This window comes from Chlamydotis macqueenii, chromosome 1, assembly GCF_036417535.1.
Source record: "Chlamydotis macqueenii isolate bChlMac1 chromosome 1, bChlMac1.mat, whole genome shotgun sequence".
Lineage (NCBI taxonomy): Eukaryota > Metazoa > Chordata > Aves > Otidiformes > Otididae > Chlamydotis > Chlamydotis macqueenii.
Genome location: NC_141556.1, coordinates 33780131 through 33796805, shown reverse-complemented (window position 1 = coordinate 33796805; position 16675 = coordinate 33780131). Strand labels below are relative to the sequence as shown.

The 16675-nt window shown below is 45.4% G+C and overlaps 1 protein-coding gene across 2 annotated transcripts in view; it reads left to right on the top strand.

Moving 5' to 3' along the window:
* The first annotated feature begins 475 nt into the window (after nucleotides 1-475).
* The window catches only part of SLC38A1 (solute carrier family 38 member 1), a 43012-nt gene continuing 26812 nt past the window's right edge, over nucleotides 476-16675 (top strand). For both annotated transcript variants that reach the window (XR_015258640.1, XM_086748439.1), the window contains exons 1-2: nucleotides 476-639; nucleotides 9063-9275. Coding sequence is in view for 1 of the 2 variants with exons in the window: in XM_086748439.1 (XP_086604565.1) it covers nucleotides 9157-9275 (119 nt within the window). In the remaining variant the exon portion in view is untranslated. The remainder of the gene's footprint in view (nucleotides 640-9062; nucleotides 9276-16675) is intronic.

Below are 16675 nucleotides of genomic sequence, written 5' to 3'. Positions count from 1 at the left end.
ACATTTTGCATCACGAAGCAGGAAATGGGGTAACATCATGCCGCCAGATCTTCCGTGGCCATTTTCACAGAAAAACGCCACAAAAATCCAGCCTGCCAGCTAGGAGTGGTTCTCCCGTGAGCAAGCCGTGGGCAAGCCCAGAGAAAAAAAAACGTCATTTATTTGTTGTAAAAAGAGTAAAAACCTGTTTTTGTTTTTGTTTTTTTTTAAACCAAGAAAGACGCTGGACATGCGCGCGGCCGGGGAGCGGGGGTCCTGGGGAGCCGCGGGGGTGCCCCGCCCGGGGTCCACGTGCGAGCAGACGGCCCCGGGGAGGCGGCGCCGCGGGGGCTTCACCGCGACTCTGCGTCCCGCAGCACCCGGGGGCGCGGGCGCGGCCGCGGCCCCGGCGCGGCGGCGCGCTCGGCGCGCTCCCGCCCTCCCACCTCCACATGCACACACCCGCGGCGGGAGGAGGAGCGGCATCTTCCTCGCCGTCTTCGTTCCGCCAATTTAATTCCCCCTCCCGGCCTCGCTCATTTTTCTTTTTTTTTTTTCTTTTAATTTTATTTTATTATTATCACCGTAATTATTTGTCGGGGTGCTCCCGCCGGAGGGTGTGGATTATTCCTCGGGGGATCCCCGCGGCTCCTGGGGAAGGTAGGCAGCAGCTGATGCAATCGGGGGGGGGGGACGGGGACGCGGCTCCCCGCGCGCTGCCTTTGTCTCCGCGCCGCGGCCGCGGCCGCGCAGCATGGGCACCCGGCCGCGCTTTGTTTCCGCAGCTCACCCCCTCCCCCCCAGTCGTCCCCCCCCCCGCTAAACGTGCCCTGGGCGCGGAGGGTTTGAAACCCTAAAAATGCGCGCAGGGGGTCGAGGAGGGGATAGGGGAGCCCAGCGGCATCGCTGGGGCGGGAGGGGACGCGGGTGGGGAGGACACGGAGCCGGCCATGCGGCATCTGGGGCTGGCCGCCGGGATGCTGCCAGACCGAGCCGGTGCCTTTGGAAAAGAAAAAAAAAAAAATTAAAATAAAATAAGATAAAATAAAAAAGACAGTCAGCAGCTACGAGTTTTCGCTGGCAGCGCCAAAAAAAAAAAAAAATTGATAGAGTTTCACCCTGGCAAACGCGATGGCTGGGGCTGCGCGGCTGGGGCTGCGCGGCTGGGCCGGGTGTGCCGCAGCCCCCGCAAAACCCGCGGCCGCGGGCTCAGCCCGGCCTTGCTGGGAAGGGTTCCTGCCTTCCCCTGAAATCCGGCGCTGCCGTGGGGTCGCTGGAAGTTTTACGGTATTCGGAAAATGCAGGCTGGGCCCACGGCACGCACGTGTGTGTGTGTGTGTGCGTGTGTTTGGCCGTAAATACATAGTAACAGCTAAGCTGCTCGCTTTTAATCAGCGGAAGGCGAGAACAAAAAAGGAGCAGGTTTGGTCGCCTGGGTGTGCGTTTGCTCACGTGTGTATACAGCCAGCTTGCGCTTATGGCAGGGGGTTTGTTCCATTGTTTTGCGGAGTTTGCAATGCAACCTGTAGCTGGGGTGGAAGAGGAGAGCAGGAGGTGTGTAAACCCGTGCTTTGTTGATGTGACATCATCAAAGTAGTGAAGTAAACCCCAGCTGGTTTTTAGGGAAGGCAAAGCTACAGCCTGCTGGTGCCACCAGCTGAACCCACTACGTGTCCTTCAGTGTCCCACAACTTTGGGGCATTTCCACTAACCTCTACTCCAAACCACAGTAACCTGCGCTCTGCGGAACTTCTTTCACCTTTGGGTTTGTTTGGGTTGAAAGGCAAAATAATATGGACCAGCCATTGTTGTAAAGTATTAGAAAAAGGTCCTTGTTAATTGATAAAATACATTCTGGAAGGAAAAGAAGACATTCTGAGTCTAATCGTCTTAGATCAGAAGTAAAAACAGCTACAATGGGAGAAAGAAAGAGCATCCTTCCATCTAACTTTTACTTCTTTTGTTACCAACTGTGTGTAAAAAGCCTCTAGAAGGAAATTCCATTTGTGGCTGAAGGAGACAGAGTATCAATAACTGCCCTTTTCAGGCCAGGAGCCCCTACTGAAATTGTGCTGAAACCGACTGGCAAAACGTGTCTGAAGTCTAGTAATTGCCATATCACTGGTGGGCAGAGGCCTTCAGCTGTGGCTCGGTGGAAATTCACCGACTAAAATGGGATCTGCTTCACTGTCATGCTGAATGACTCCTATTTGACTTTGCCTTTTTGGAAGGGTTTTTTTTTTGTTGGTTTTTTTTTTTTTTCTTTTTAAGAGGCACCATAGAGAGAGCACTTCACTGAAGCACACTGCAGCATCCTCTGGCTTGTCACTTGAGACTATTTATGCCGTAGTTGGACCAACTGGGCTCTCCAGCCCGAGTGAGACAGGAGATATGTTGGCAGTGAGCAGCACGCTCCACATAGCCCTGTGCGGAGGATTCTCCTCCAAGTCGCTCGAGGCTTTCTGCAGACTGCCGTAGAACCTGGAGGATCAATTGTCCTCTGTGTCCAGATCCTGCTTTTTACAAGGGTTTTTAAAGGCATGGACAGGGAGGCAGGGCTCTCTCAGCCGGTCTGCTTGTGGGCGGCTCATCCTGGGTCTCTGTCCTACATTTTGTCTGGGTTTTCTGGTTTGAGGGTTTGTTCTTCACCGGAGGAAGAGTGGTGACTGAGCAAAAAAGGTACTCTCCTTCCTCCTGTGCTCTCCCCTGTCTTTTTCTCAACTTGTTCATTTCTGTAGAAACAGACTTAGCACGTAGTGTGAAAATAACCGCCACTTTGAAAGTTGGTATTGTGAAGGCAAACAAGGTGTTGTGGGAATATTTCAATATTCTAAGCCTGAATTCAGCTTCTTTTCTGACAGGTATTTATGGCTGTGACCTTAATCCAATCCAAGAAGTTTGAGGCGCCACTCTTGGGAAAAATGGCAGCTTTTGCATGTTGAAAGTGTTTCACGGCCCTTTTCCAGTTAACTCTCATAATATTTGTGTAAGCTTATCACGTAAATATCACTCCAAGTCTCTTACAGTCAAGAAAACTGAAGCAAGAAATTACTTGCAAACTAGGTGGGAAGGAAAGGTGAGTTACATACGAACATATGCAAAGGATTCTTCTTTCTGTAGTACAAAGTTTATTTTAAATAAAGGATTTCAGAGCTGCTGTTCAGCCCTTCCAAATCCATCTGGGTAGTCTGTTTCATTGCTGTTAGCCATAAGTACAGCGCTTCCACTTTCTGTGGAAGACAAGAGTTCATTTATTTGTGGTGGTGCGCTCTGGGATCTCTTCAGCAAAACCAAGACTGTTGAGAGGATTTCACAGAGAAATATAATTAGGAAAAAATGTGACTATATTGCTTTGCCAGATGCCTTGCCTAAATTGACTGGGAAGGGCTCAAAACAAAAATGTACTTAAAACCATTTTTCTTTATGGCTCATCTTTAAGTGTTTTGCCTAAAGTAATGAATCACTGGGTGAATCAGACTGGGATTTTATGATTTCTTATTTGCCTGCCTTTGATCAGCTGAGTAGCCTGTTGAGACTTAATTTGGGACTGTCTTCCTTTGCTTTATGGCAGCATGGAAGGGCAGCATGGAGAGCGATGGGGCAGAGCAGGAGCATTTTCCTATTGCAGCGTAAGGTCACGCAGTACCGAGAGAAAGGTTGAGAATCCATGTTTGTGCTCATCACTGCTTTTTTTTATAGCATCCTTTTCTGAGCTTCCTTCTCAAGTCTTCTGTCACTTGTTTGTTTCCACCCCCTGCACACTTTATCGTTTAACTGTTTCCGTCCCTGGCACTGTGGGGGCTGCATGAGAGAGAAGGAGCCTGGAAATGGAAGGTGATGGCTTGCAGCTGCCAAGCAAACATCTCCAGCTGCTGGAAGGCCATCCAGCCGCTGCACTGCCCCTGGCCTCGCGGCGTTGCTGGTGGGCAGGTCGGGCGCGTGCTGGCACCTTGGTGGTTCTCCATGGTGGCCTCAAGCCCACCGGGGATGGAGTGAAGTCGCTTCCTTCCTCCACTCCCACGGCTGCAGCCTGCTGCAGAGGGGCAGTACCGAGGAGCTGGAGGCAATGACATTTCAAGCACTGCAGATGTGCGCTCAGTGGATGTGAGTCAGTCTTTAATTTCCAAGCTCTTTGTTATCTCAGTGGCTCTTCTCTAATCTCTCCATTTTGTCCTTCCTGTAGATGAGGCGTAAATCGGGAGCTTTACATTCCACGTGTCAGGTGTCACTAACGCTGAACAAAAAGGAGGTAGTTGCTTTCCCGCCTCCCAACGTGATACTGTTATGCATAAAGCCTGTTATTGCTTTTTGTCATTTAAGAGAATAGTTTGTACACAGAGCTTCAGGCTCAGTGTTTCATTATTTATATCCACGGAGTCTTACTGGTCATATTGCTCTTCTTTGAAAGAACTTTCAAAAGTATGAGCAAAGAAAGACATATCACATCTCAGGCTTTGCAGGAATAAAACCAGCTTGTGTGAAACTCAAGCACTGGATTCTGATGATTCGTAACTGACCAAGAGGACTTCTTGGCAAAACTCCCTTTGTGAAGAAAGTTGAGTCGTATTTCAGCTTTTAAGCAAATTATCTTGAATTCCATAGTTAAAATTGCTTAGTGCGTCTTGGATATTTGCCATCCCCGAGACCGTTTGACTGCGGGTAGCGCTCAGTGAATGAAGTGCCCAGTGAGTGTGCAAGGGCATCTGACAAAAACCGTACCCGATAACAGGCAAAATATCGTCCAACTCGATTACTTACCCAAAGGCCTCTCGTGTACTGGGTCAGCTTTTGGGCAGCCATGTGTTTTAAGATGGCACTTTTTGAATGATGTTATTTACAGGATATGAAAAAAAAATGGCCTGTGAATTGAGTCATCGCTATTACCACCAAGAGTGATGATGTTACTGTTAAAAACACAACTTCTAGCTGAGTGTTTTCTGGGATAACACGTCTTCCAGGTACTGCCCAGAAAGGATTCATGCTTGAGCCAGCAGAAGAAATAAAGTGGAATTGTCTGTATTACCATATTTTTTCTGATAAAAACTTTATGAGCCCATTACTGCTGTTGTGGAATTTTAACAGTCTAGAAAACTGGAGTTGCAGGGATGGGGTTTTGGGTTGTTTTTGTTTTTTTTTTTTTTGATGTTTCAGAAGGCAACAGAGAAAAAGACCTGAGTTCTTGGAATGTGTTTTAATGGCTTGTGAAGGTCTCAGTGTCCTTGAGAAAAATAAACTCATTTTATCTTCTTGTGTCATCTCACAGTCCTTCTTCTGAAGTCTGTGACCAGTTGTAATCTTTCCCATATCCTGCAAGGACCACACAATGAATAAATTATCCATAATGGGTTTTACAAGACATGTCATGGGATGTTTAAAAACAAAGCCAAGAGGCCAGAGCAGTTCTTTTTCTACTAAGTGCGGAGGGGCTGGATCAGCTACCAAACACAGACCTTTGAGGTTCCTTTAGCAGGGCCGTTAGCTCTTTCTTGGTTTTCTCTTGGGGTGACTCCTGCTTCAAGAAGCCGTGTTTGCCCATCTGAGTAGAAAAGCTTGAAATAAGAGCAAAATTCTTACTTCTTATGTTGGGTTACTCTGTGTGTGTCTGGAGAGAGAGGTCTGATGGCAGATCTCTGGAAGTTTTCTTTTTGGGAGGTTTAAGGCTGGGCAGAGTAGTGGGCACAGTAATTGGAATTGCGGCAGTCACTCTTCAGATGATTATTTACTGCCTTTCACTGTGAATTAAGCATAAAACTCCGTCTAGGAACTTCTGCCAACATAGCATTTTTATTTGCATTTATTTCATGGTATTTCTTGAATGAAAAGGTCTTAAAGTAAAAATATTGCCATGCTGCTTCCAGCATAGCTCAGCATCAGCATACAGTGAATTTTTATCAGTCAAAGCAATTTTTTTTTTTTTTTTCTTCCCACAGCATTATTGGCACCTACACTTGAGGTGGTGACTTGCTTAGCTTGGCTATCCCATTGTGGAAGCTCCCTTTGGGAGCAAAGCTATGGCATTTGCTGAGAGCAGCTCAGCAAGGTTGCAGACCTCTCCCGTGGGCCAGGGCGGGTTGGCCTCTGGCAGGGTCAGGCTCCGCGGTAGGGGCCGAGTGACGAGCCTGGATGCTAGACTTGTGGAGACTGAAGCCGGTTGGTGTGAAGCCTACCCTTAGGGGCTGTAGCTCGGTGATTTGTCACATCCACGAACTTGAAATTTAGAAGAGGCGATTTGGGAGTGGAATTCATGGGACCACCTGTACTCCACTGACTGTGGAGGGTGGCTAGAGTGATGAGCAATGACAAAGGGTTTGCTCTGTTATGTCTAAGGTAAAGTTATCTTTGCAAAAAAATGGGGATTTGCATAGTGTTTTTCTCCACGTATCACGCTTCTATCACCCTTTCCCTCTGAATCTTCAAGTGCTTCACAGACTGAATGTCATTGTTGCTATGATCATCTTAATTTTACAGATGGAGGTGCTAAGGACAAGGTGGTTATCCTTTGCCAAAGATTTGCGATGAGTTCATGCTGTGGCAGTGAAGGTTTCAATTCCCTGACCCACTGCTCTCTCTTCACCCTTGTGTTTTGGCACAGAGATCAGGTTTTCTCATAGTTGGAAGTGCAATGCCATATTTCACTCAACGATTTTTTTTGTTTCGGAGCTTTGTTTGGTGGTTTGTCCTTTTTTTTAATTATTATTATTTTATCTTTTTTTCTTGAGTAAATCACTTAACCTAGCAAGAACCTGAGGCAGGTTCAAAGATGTGCCTGGTGTCATGCTGCTTCAGGAGGAACTGCTCTTCCTGAAACCTGGGATCTGCTGAAATGAGTGCTGGTGTTTCAGCTGGCACTGCTCGCACTAAGGTTTTGCTGTGTCTTCATTCAATCGGTTTTTCATAGAATCAGAATTTCAGTTAAAACAACAACAACAAAAAAGGTTGTTTGCACTGCAAAGAATGAACCGGCGAGCCCTTTTCCTGCCGGTCCGGCCTTGCAGCATTTCAGCTACGGAGGGGCAGAGCGGCGAAGCAGGAGCTGCACGTCAGTGAGCTGTGAAGCCTGCTCTCCAGCACGCTGTTTGCCTCACAGGAGGGCTAATTTCGGCACCCGGCTTTTGAAATGCTTAATGGGAAATTTGTTAAGCTCAGGCAATGTCAAGGCAGTTCTGAAAATCCACCCTGGGGGACTGTGATGCAAAATGGCGCCCAAAGGGAAGGCTGCTCTGCTTGACTCTTAGACGAACCTTTATGTGGGTTTTTGAATGCCAGGGGATACAGATCTTGGTACAGAGGTGCTCGCGTCTGTTAAGGAATTGTTTATTTTAGGAACTCCTGGTCACAAGAAGCTTCAGAATTCAGCGAGCTCAGTCCTTGTTGCCTCAGCAGTCGCCGTCTCCTGTGACTTTATCCTTGCTTCTCTTCCAAAATAGGTAGACTATTTTATCCCCACAGTCTCTGGGAAGACTGTTACAGAATGTCACTACTAAACCCACCCTCTGCTTGCCAGTCTGCATTCATTTATCAGCAACCTAATTTTTTTTTTTTTTTTTAATTATGCCAACATTTTAACACCTGAGCATTTGCTCCCCTGCTGTTCTGTAGAGGAGCTGAAAAGGACCCAGCTCACATCCCCCCACACGGTCCCCGTACCAGGCTGCACCAGGCCCTCTCTGCCACTGTAACCACGTGTGCAGTTCCTCCTTCAGGAGAAAAGAGCAGATCCTGCCCTGCTGTAAGCCTCGCGCCTCGCTTTTAAACTTTGCACATTAAATTTGGACCGTTTGGGCTCTTGAGGAAATGTTAAGACCACATGTAAACTTCAAGATAAAATTACATTTCTGAGAAAGTATTGACAGGGAAGAAAATGCTCATTTGCAAAGCCATTTTCTGCACGGTGGGGATGTGGTATAAACCAGAAGTACTGGGTCCTGTAAACTTAATTTGAAACAGGCAGATGTCATAGCTGAACAAGTGGACTCTGTCCTCCTGCCTCAACATAGTGCCCTGCAAGAGCTGGGGATGCTCCTGCTTCTTCGGTTGCATGCAAGCATTTTGATGGTTTTGAGGTAGCCTCGAGAATCTGAAAATATCCCCAAATTAATCTGGCTTCTGAGAATTCACCAGGGGGAATCGCTGTTTGGCAATACTGCAGAAAATTCATTCACAAAATGGGAATTGAGAGAGTTGTGGTGCAGGAGCTTGTTTGTGAATAACATCCTGTTGCCTCAGCACCACGCTGGAGTTGTAGCTCAGTTGAGAGTGGTTGGACTCCAGAAAATATTGGTCTTTCAGTTGATTTGCATTGCTAATGAGGAAATATGTCACTGTAGCAGACTTGTCTGATCTGCCTTTGGTGTTATTCTTGGTGCTTTTGAGCAACACATCTATCCGAGGAGAGATCACCTGATCTCTAGATAATAACTGCTTGACACAAGATACACATTACTCTTTCTTCCTATGATACATGAGCTTAGGGATTTGTTTTTGTCTGTTTGTGTCCTTGTTCAGAGTAAGTTTAACCATACACAAAGCACCCTCTGCACATCCTCTTTACCAAAAAAAACCCTTAATATATTCAAATACCTGGAATACAGATATTAGTAGAACAGAATACTGGGATAACTCTATCCCTCTGTTCCATCCATTTAACAGCAGCACAGACACAAGGTATTTTATATTTTTAAGTAAGAGGCAACATGGGGAATGTACAGAAGATAAACATCAAATATCGAAATGGGACTTGGACAAGCAAACCATTTTTATTGCTTAATTTGCAGGGGGTTAATCATTTTTCCTGAAACAAATACGACTGGTTTGCTCACTCGTTTATAAATGTAAGTATTGTCTTCAGCAGTTTGTTGCGGGACTGAGTGAATTTGTAAGGTTAATGAAGCTGATTTCATTAAGGCGTGTAAGGTTACTGCTGCTCTGCGATGCATTTAGGTTATAACTTGACGTCCTTCTAACAATACAAAACTGGTTGGTGAGGACAGTCCCTCTTGTCCAGGTTCCACTGCTTTCTTCTGGAGACATTGCCTGCTCTTGTTGGTATGCAGCTTGGGTTTTTTTCCTTATGTTTTCTTTAGGTTGCTGACACTGTGGCTGCAGTTTACTCACAAGATACCAACCGAACACTAATATTTGGAGAAGCACTTGGATACGTACAGTTCCTCACCCAGGATGCCTTTCAAAGCTGGATTAGAACTGACTGAATTGCAGAATATGACTGTCCCTGAAGATGATAACATCAGCAATGATTCAAACGATTTCACAGAGGTGGAAAATGGCCAGATAAATAGGTGAGTGTTTTTCCACTGACGCTGTCTGTGCAAAGAAACACACTGTTTAAAAACAGCATTCTAATTTTCAGTATATGTCTTGAATTATTCATTACCAAGTCATGCTCCATTTGAAGATGTAATTTGAATTTCATATGTGACATCTGTTGGGCATAGACTGCAACAGCAGATAAAGCAAACAGAGTGGCAATTTATTCATCGTTTTGAGTCTTTCAAATTAGTCTAATAAAATGCATGAACATATAATGTAGCAAAAAAGCCAACATTTTGAAGTGTCTGCTTACACACAGCAAAGAAGTAATAATAATTAATACAATTAGACCAATGGCATAATTTGGGGCAAATCGCTTTGTTGACCTTTCATCTCTCATATGACAATTTTAACCTGCCTGGCCACCTCTGTGCACCCAGGCTCCTGGTGTTGTTCACAGCAGTTGTAGTCCCACTCCGTGTTCACAATTCGGCGAGGTAAACTGGGCAGCGGCTGTTGCTCCCGGAAGCACGGGTGGCAAGAAGCCCATAAAACAGACACCTGTACTTAACTCATGTCAAGTTTAAAAAAAATGCATCTACTTATCAATATTGGTGAAAATCATTATATTTGTTTAAATTAGGCTGCAGGCTTTTCTATAAGCTGTACAGTTATTTCAAAGAGCAGCCTGTTCCACCGGAGAGCGGTTCTTCAGGCCATCCGACCAGCCTCCAACAGGTGCTGAGCCGTCCTGTTTACAGCAGAGACCTGCTGACGGGCCCTGTTTGGGTTTTGTGAGCTGTAAAACAAGAAGCTGTTTTTCGAGCAAACTTCCTGTTCAAATATTACAAACTGAGGTGGAGCACACTGGCTCTCTGGTGCCTGTGTGGGGATCCAGCCCTGCCCGGCACTGGTGCTGCTGGGAATCCTCCGCCGGCATATCATCCTGCTCCTTTACTGCTGGGCTGCTGCCACCTGTGTTTATGGTCTCTAAAAAACCCTTCTCTTTCTAGTTCTGTCTTTTGGCAGTAGTTTCTCTGGCTACCCAGAGAAACTAACTTTCTAGTGTAAAAACAAAACTAAGAGCTGTGTTTTCCCAAGTTGAAGGTAGAGTCGTGTAGCTGTTGCGGCCATGCGAGTGGACAGGGAGCTTGGCAGCGGGTGCAAGAATAAGCACCCAGGGCTGGCCATACCACCCACAGAGCAGGGGGCCCTGGCTGGGGACATGGGTGAGCACCCCCCCCCCGCCAGGAGGGTGCCAACCTTGCCCCTCTGCCGCCCACCCAGGGGAAGTCCTGGGGCGGTCACCAGCTGCGCCGTGTTGCGGTGTGACCACAGCCCAGCCCCAGCTGCACTGATGAAGATTAGAGCTGGCTAGGAATTTTCTGATGCAACTGCTTTGATGGAAAGTGCCAAAACAAAACACAAACCACGTCTGTAAAAAAAAAAAAAAAAAAAAGGGAAAAGCAAGGAAAAAAGCCCCTCCAACTTTGCCAAAACAAAACAGTTCCAGTATGAACCTGCTTGCTTTTCTGCTGGCTCACTTCGTAAGGCGAGGAGCTCAGGGGCTGACAGTCATAAATTTGCTCCCTGGAGCCTGCTGAGGATTTATATCCTTGAGAGGAGAAGGAGTGGCTGTACTGGGCTGGCTGCACCTCCCTAGCGCTTTGGTTGGTGCCACCAGTGACTGTTACGGGGAGGAAAAACCCTGTTAGCACTTCATCTTTCAATAAATGTTTATGGAGGGTGGGGAAGGAGTGTGCCTTATGTGCCTGATCCTCAGCTATTAGGATGTGCTTAGGATGTACTTTGTGGAGTTAGGGCATAGTAAGCGTGGCAAGGACTGGGTGGGATCCAGGCTGCCTGCAAAGGGAAGAAGAAAGGTGATGTGAGGAAAGAGCCTCAGAAACTCAGAGGCAGAATTTCTGTTTACTGTCTTGGCTCTTAAGGCAGGTGAACATTTTCCACAATTTTCCATTCCCTTATGGATAGCATTTTCCCTCTGCAGAGCATCATTTGATTGTAGGATGTAGTCCGATATGGTTGCCTGTTATCCCTCTGCTGAGGTGCTGTGGTTTAGCTACTTACTCATGCATCCTGTGCATGAATATTTTGCCCTGTATATCCTGGTGTGTTCGTGTTCCCCTCCACGTCTAAAACAAGAGTTTCGAGGCAGCTCACACTGACCAGCGCAGCAGCATGTGGGCACCCATGCAGCCCCGTCGGCCTCCCCTGGGGCTGGGGCTGAGGCTGAGCCACTCATGGCCACTGCCCTGTGCAAGCCCTTCACACCGACACGGGTGATGAGCCAGTGGGCAGACTGCTCTGTACCCCACACGAAACACATCCTGAAAAGATGTGGTTATTCCCTTTCCTTAACTATTTTGCAAACGCTCTGTCTCCATGGAATAAGAGGTTAACGAGCATATGGGATAAATAATTTTATGCTGCCTGGGATACGATGTAAGGCCTTGTGAAACTCCAAAGTTCATCCAAACTAGTGGGATTTTTTCTGTTGATTTCACTTGAGCTTTAGATTAGATCTGTAATTTTCAACTACCTTTTTTTTGTTGTTGTTTCAACCTGTTTGATTTTGCACCCTATATTTAATTTTAAACCTTCTTTTCTCCTAGTGCATTATTTTTCAAGCAAAATGTAGGGCAGAGTTTTGAAAGGTGTTTTGGGGAAGGTACACCAGGGAGAAGCTGATTCCAGGTCTGGTTTTAAATCACAAATATTTTTTGATCTTGGAAAAGAATACTCTAGTTTACTTTGGATTTCCAGTCTTTTCTAGATACGCATTTAGAGATGCAGTTGTATGTAGGGAGGGGATGTTGTTTGGTAGGGCCTGTATTGGGAAGGGTTTTAATTTGTACGCAGATGTTTAATTTCTTCTGGGAATGTCAATAAACAGACTTGCATCAATCCAGACATGGATTTGGTGTCTTTTAACCACGTATCCCGGCTGTAAAACTTTGCCGTCTCTGCACATAACTGTAAACTGGTGTTTAGGTGCCCCACTGCTTATCCGTAACTACAGCAATGTCTTGGTTTACAGCTACTAATAAGTTATCAGCACCCCTTGTTCAGGTAACAGGGTTATTAGTAGGTATACCCAGACCTGGTCCAAGTTTCACAGTGTAAGCCAGACTAAGGTTTCTTCTGCATTTCTTGTTCCTGCCTGCCCTGGAAATCTTTGCCATTGCTCAAGCTAGAGATCAGTTTAAGAAGCTGCCTTAGGATAAAGTTCTGTCATCTTGGCAAAACTAGCTTTCCCTAACAAATGTTTAAGGCATTGTCAAATATAACTTTAATTTAATTACGCTTAAACGTATCTGAGATGGCTAAATGGTTTTTGGCTAACTCTGCTTAGACAAAATGGTTAGCTTGGGGATATCACCTTAATCAAATGTTTCTCATTTAAGTCCTTTAATAAATTAAATTTTGGGAACGCTTGTTTAACATGGTTCTTTTAAAACCACTTTATCAATAAGACTAAGTTCCTGCTCTGCATTAAATCAAACCAGGAAAAGAACTAGATGAAGAAATTCTTTCCAGCCAACCATGAGGCTTCATGCATTGCAAGGATCAGTTGGTTATTTTTTGGCCAGGACCTTTAAAGGTCCCTTCCAACCCAAACTATTCTGTGATTCTATATTTTATAACTTATGTGAAAAGGTTTGTGTGGGCTGCTTATACTCAGCTGTGACATAGGAAGGACAACAGAAAAGCAGAAGCATGTGAGAACAGGTTATGTCTTTTAATGATGAGTAAAGAGTTTGAAATGAAGACAGCAAACAGCGCAAACGGATTTCATGCTTGTCAGGGAGTCACAAGGCTTTGATGGCACAGACGGTCCTACTGCGCGTTTCCACAGCACCTGTCACAGTGGCCTTTCGTCCTTGGGAGGGCTGGGAGAGGCTGGAGTAAAGACTTGTTTCACTTCATTCGTGTTATATTTATGAAGGTCAAATATACAACATTCTGTGACAATGAATAGCTCATTTTCTAAGCATATCTATTAAGCAGAGCAGATGCATGTTATGGTTTAACTAGAAATTCCAGTATTCCAACATATGTTCCCCTTTCATAGACTGTAGAGGGGGGAAAAACCACCCTGAAATGAAAAAAACATTTATAAAAAGCAAAATCTTGGGAAAATTTGTTTCTGCTTAAGCCATTGAATTACATTCCCCTTACTCATTTGCTTGTTTGGTTTTTGGGTTTTTTTTAATTTAAGTTCAGTAATACATTCCATTTACAAAAAACTTAGGCTGTCATGCAGTATCTCTGTACCGCCTACCAAGCGTGGTCCTGAGGCAACCTTCTCGTCTGGACTTGCAGGTTAAGTGGCCTGCAATAACAAGAGCAGCACAGCCTCGGGATCAGGCAAGACCCCGCGTCCCCCACCACGGCATCGCTGCTGCGCTTTCTGGGCAAGCCGTCCTGGGGCTGGGAGGCAGGGGCTGGGAAGCACCCCATAAAAAAGCTGAGTGCAATGCTGTGTACCTAGGAGAAGGTGTGATTTGTGAGCCTGGTGGCCACATTCCTGTATCTGGCTTTGCCCTCCCGTACACATCACACAGCATAAATGCAGAAAAATCTGCAGTGTGACGTGGTAAGCATGGTGTGGATGAGGAGCCCAGCTTATAACAGGAGATGAGAAGCTGGACAACAAGCCCTGTCCATTTTAACATAGGACTAACTCAAAAGAAAGTACTTCAGATCAATTTATCAAATCAGACTAGGGTTTTTTTTTACAGTGCCATCCAGAAGGAAATAATGTGTTTGTTGGCCACAGAAGATACCAGTTCTGCAGAAGCTGTTTACTCTGTCAAAAGTGTTCTAATGGGAAGTCCCACAGTCTTATTACTTATTACTTATTACAGCAATATTACTCAAGTGTTGTCTTTATTATGTGTTAGTTCTCTAATAATTTTCATCAAACTTTACAATCAGATGGTAATAATAATAGTATCTACAAATTTGTTATATTAAGGGGGGACTGGCTGCAGAGGGATGAGGAGAAGTGAGGGGAGCAGGCTAGTTACTTCTGTCATAACTCTGACAAAATCTAAAATGACACATGATCTCCATAAATGACAGAAGAAGGCAAAGTCCACAGATGTTCCCAGCAGCACTTACAAATCCAAAAGAGACAAAACTCTTCTCTGTGCTACTGCCTGTACAAATTGCCTGCGGGGTGTTTCGAGAGAGAGCTGGAATGTCTTTTTCAAACCGTTCACACTCTGCTGCCTGCGTTCAAGAGATGGGCTTTAAACAGACATGAAGAAAAAGCACATGTTCTGAGTTGGGTTGAGATTTTATTCCATGAGGATGAAATACCTACATGGCGCGCTTTGGAAAGTTAATTTTGGATCAGTCTATCTTAGAAGTGGTTGCTTTTTACTTATTAAAACAGTGGGGGAGGTTCAGCCACCTATTCCAACTGCTTTGGGGCTAGTAAACCTGGCATGGTGTCTATATTTTGCAGAAAATTACTTGCTGAAATTAGTAGTTTAAAAAATGCAGGAGAAGCCTATAGCTAGTTTTTATTGACATAAAGGAAGTCAAACCAGACCAATGGGTAGGAGTCAAAGCTGCAACAAAACCAGAAAAAATACTGCATACATTTTGCCAGCTATGTCGAGATTTAGGGGATAAGCTCAAAAAGTCTATGTAGTACACAAAGTGTTAAAGACACAGGGCCCAGGGTGTCAGCTGTGGAAGCCAAGTCAGCAGCATTACAACTGCATGATTTTGGGACAGACTTAGAAGCTGTGCCAGCATATATTGACAGTAATTAGGCCACAACTAGGGTAGTACAGAAGTTTGATAGAGCTCTGTCTTGATGAGTTCATGGCTATAGCACCAGGCTGAATACCTTTGGATGTACTCAAAAGATCCACAATCTTGAGTCACAGTTTATACGACACGTCCCCAGCCAGTAAACATTCCCAGCTGTGGGAACGGACCAGTGGTGCTACTCTTTGTGTTCAGTGTATGGTTTGTCTTTTGTAATTTCAGAAGAGCCACCTTAATTTGCCTATAGCAAAAAGGGTTTCTGACACTTGGTGACAGCCCCTGGTTGGGTATGTAACATGTACGATGGCTGATGCGTTAGCTAGTGCAGCCTAAGAACCATCTGTGGATTAACAGAGATGCCAGGGACTTAATTGTGCATAAACCTTTGAAAGATGAAAAGCTGAAAGAATGTTTTATACAAACTCAAATGTTTGCTGAAGAGAGGATCTGGGAGAAAATAACAGCTCATCCAAATCAGAAGTGTCGTAAATCCCAAGGATACCGGCATGGCCACAGGAGGCAATCTTGTTCTGGTGGTGGTAAGTTCCTAAATATGGATATATCAAGGACACACAACAAGTAAAGGATGCAGATAAAGAAAAGCCGTTTATTCTGTGTTTCCCTGCACAGAAGTGTTTTATTCTGCAGTATGGTGAAGTCAGTGTAGAGTTCTGAAAGACGTTTAAATGAAAATCCAGTAGCCCAACAGAGCACCAACAGAGCACATCGCCCGGTTCGGGATGGTCTGGGCAGTGCTGGCTGCATGCAGCATCTCATCCTCCTCTTAACTCCATACTAACCCTATGATGGCAATTTAGGGTTTCATAGGGTGCTGCGCTGTTACCCAACACTGAGGGGACAGACAGGTTCTTTTAGAGATCCTTGGCAGAACGATGATGGCACTAGATTGTAGTTACCATTAAAGCTTTTATTTTCTTAACAGAATATTATCATTAGTGTAGCACAGAATTTATTATTAGAATGGCGCAGGATTTCTACAAGCAGAATCAATATAGTACAATCTGTAAGTAGCATAATACAGAATTTATAACACAACTAAACTTACAATTTCTGATCACGTGGACCCTCTGCAGATCGGGTCAAATCTTAATACATGGTTTGCTGTATCAATATAACAATCATAATCTAGATTCCAAAATAATATAAAAGAAGACAAGTCAGTCCCTCAAACCTTGGAGGAAGCAGAGGACAGTAGGAACGTCCCTGGACACCCGGGATCCTGGGTCTCACTGTCCAGCAGCGGCTCCAGTCCAAGTTCCCAACTGAGGACTTGTGACTGCTGGATTTCATGGACAGTGCTCTGGGTGCTGTGAGGCTGCCCTGCTCTGTGGTGGGGCCATCACCACCGCCTGGTAGGGTGGGTGCCTGGGACCTTCAGGGCTGGCAAGGCAGGGAGTAATCAACCTGGCGCCCGGGAGTCTTGAGGACAATAGGAAGGGCAAGAAGAAATCTGTTTGGTTTGTCTACTTGGTTCACAGGACCTTCAAGGCCTGATAATGAGGGAAAGGGAATGAATACATGACCTGCTCCATCGCAGAAAACAGCTGCTTGCATCATAAAATGGCGTTAGTTTTGCTAACCACGTGAACAGGGGTTGGGAGTG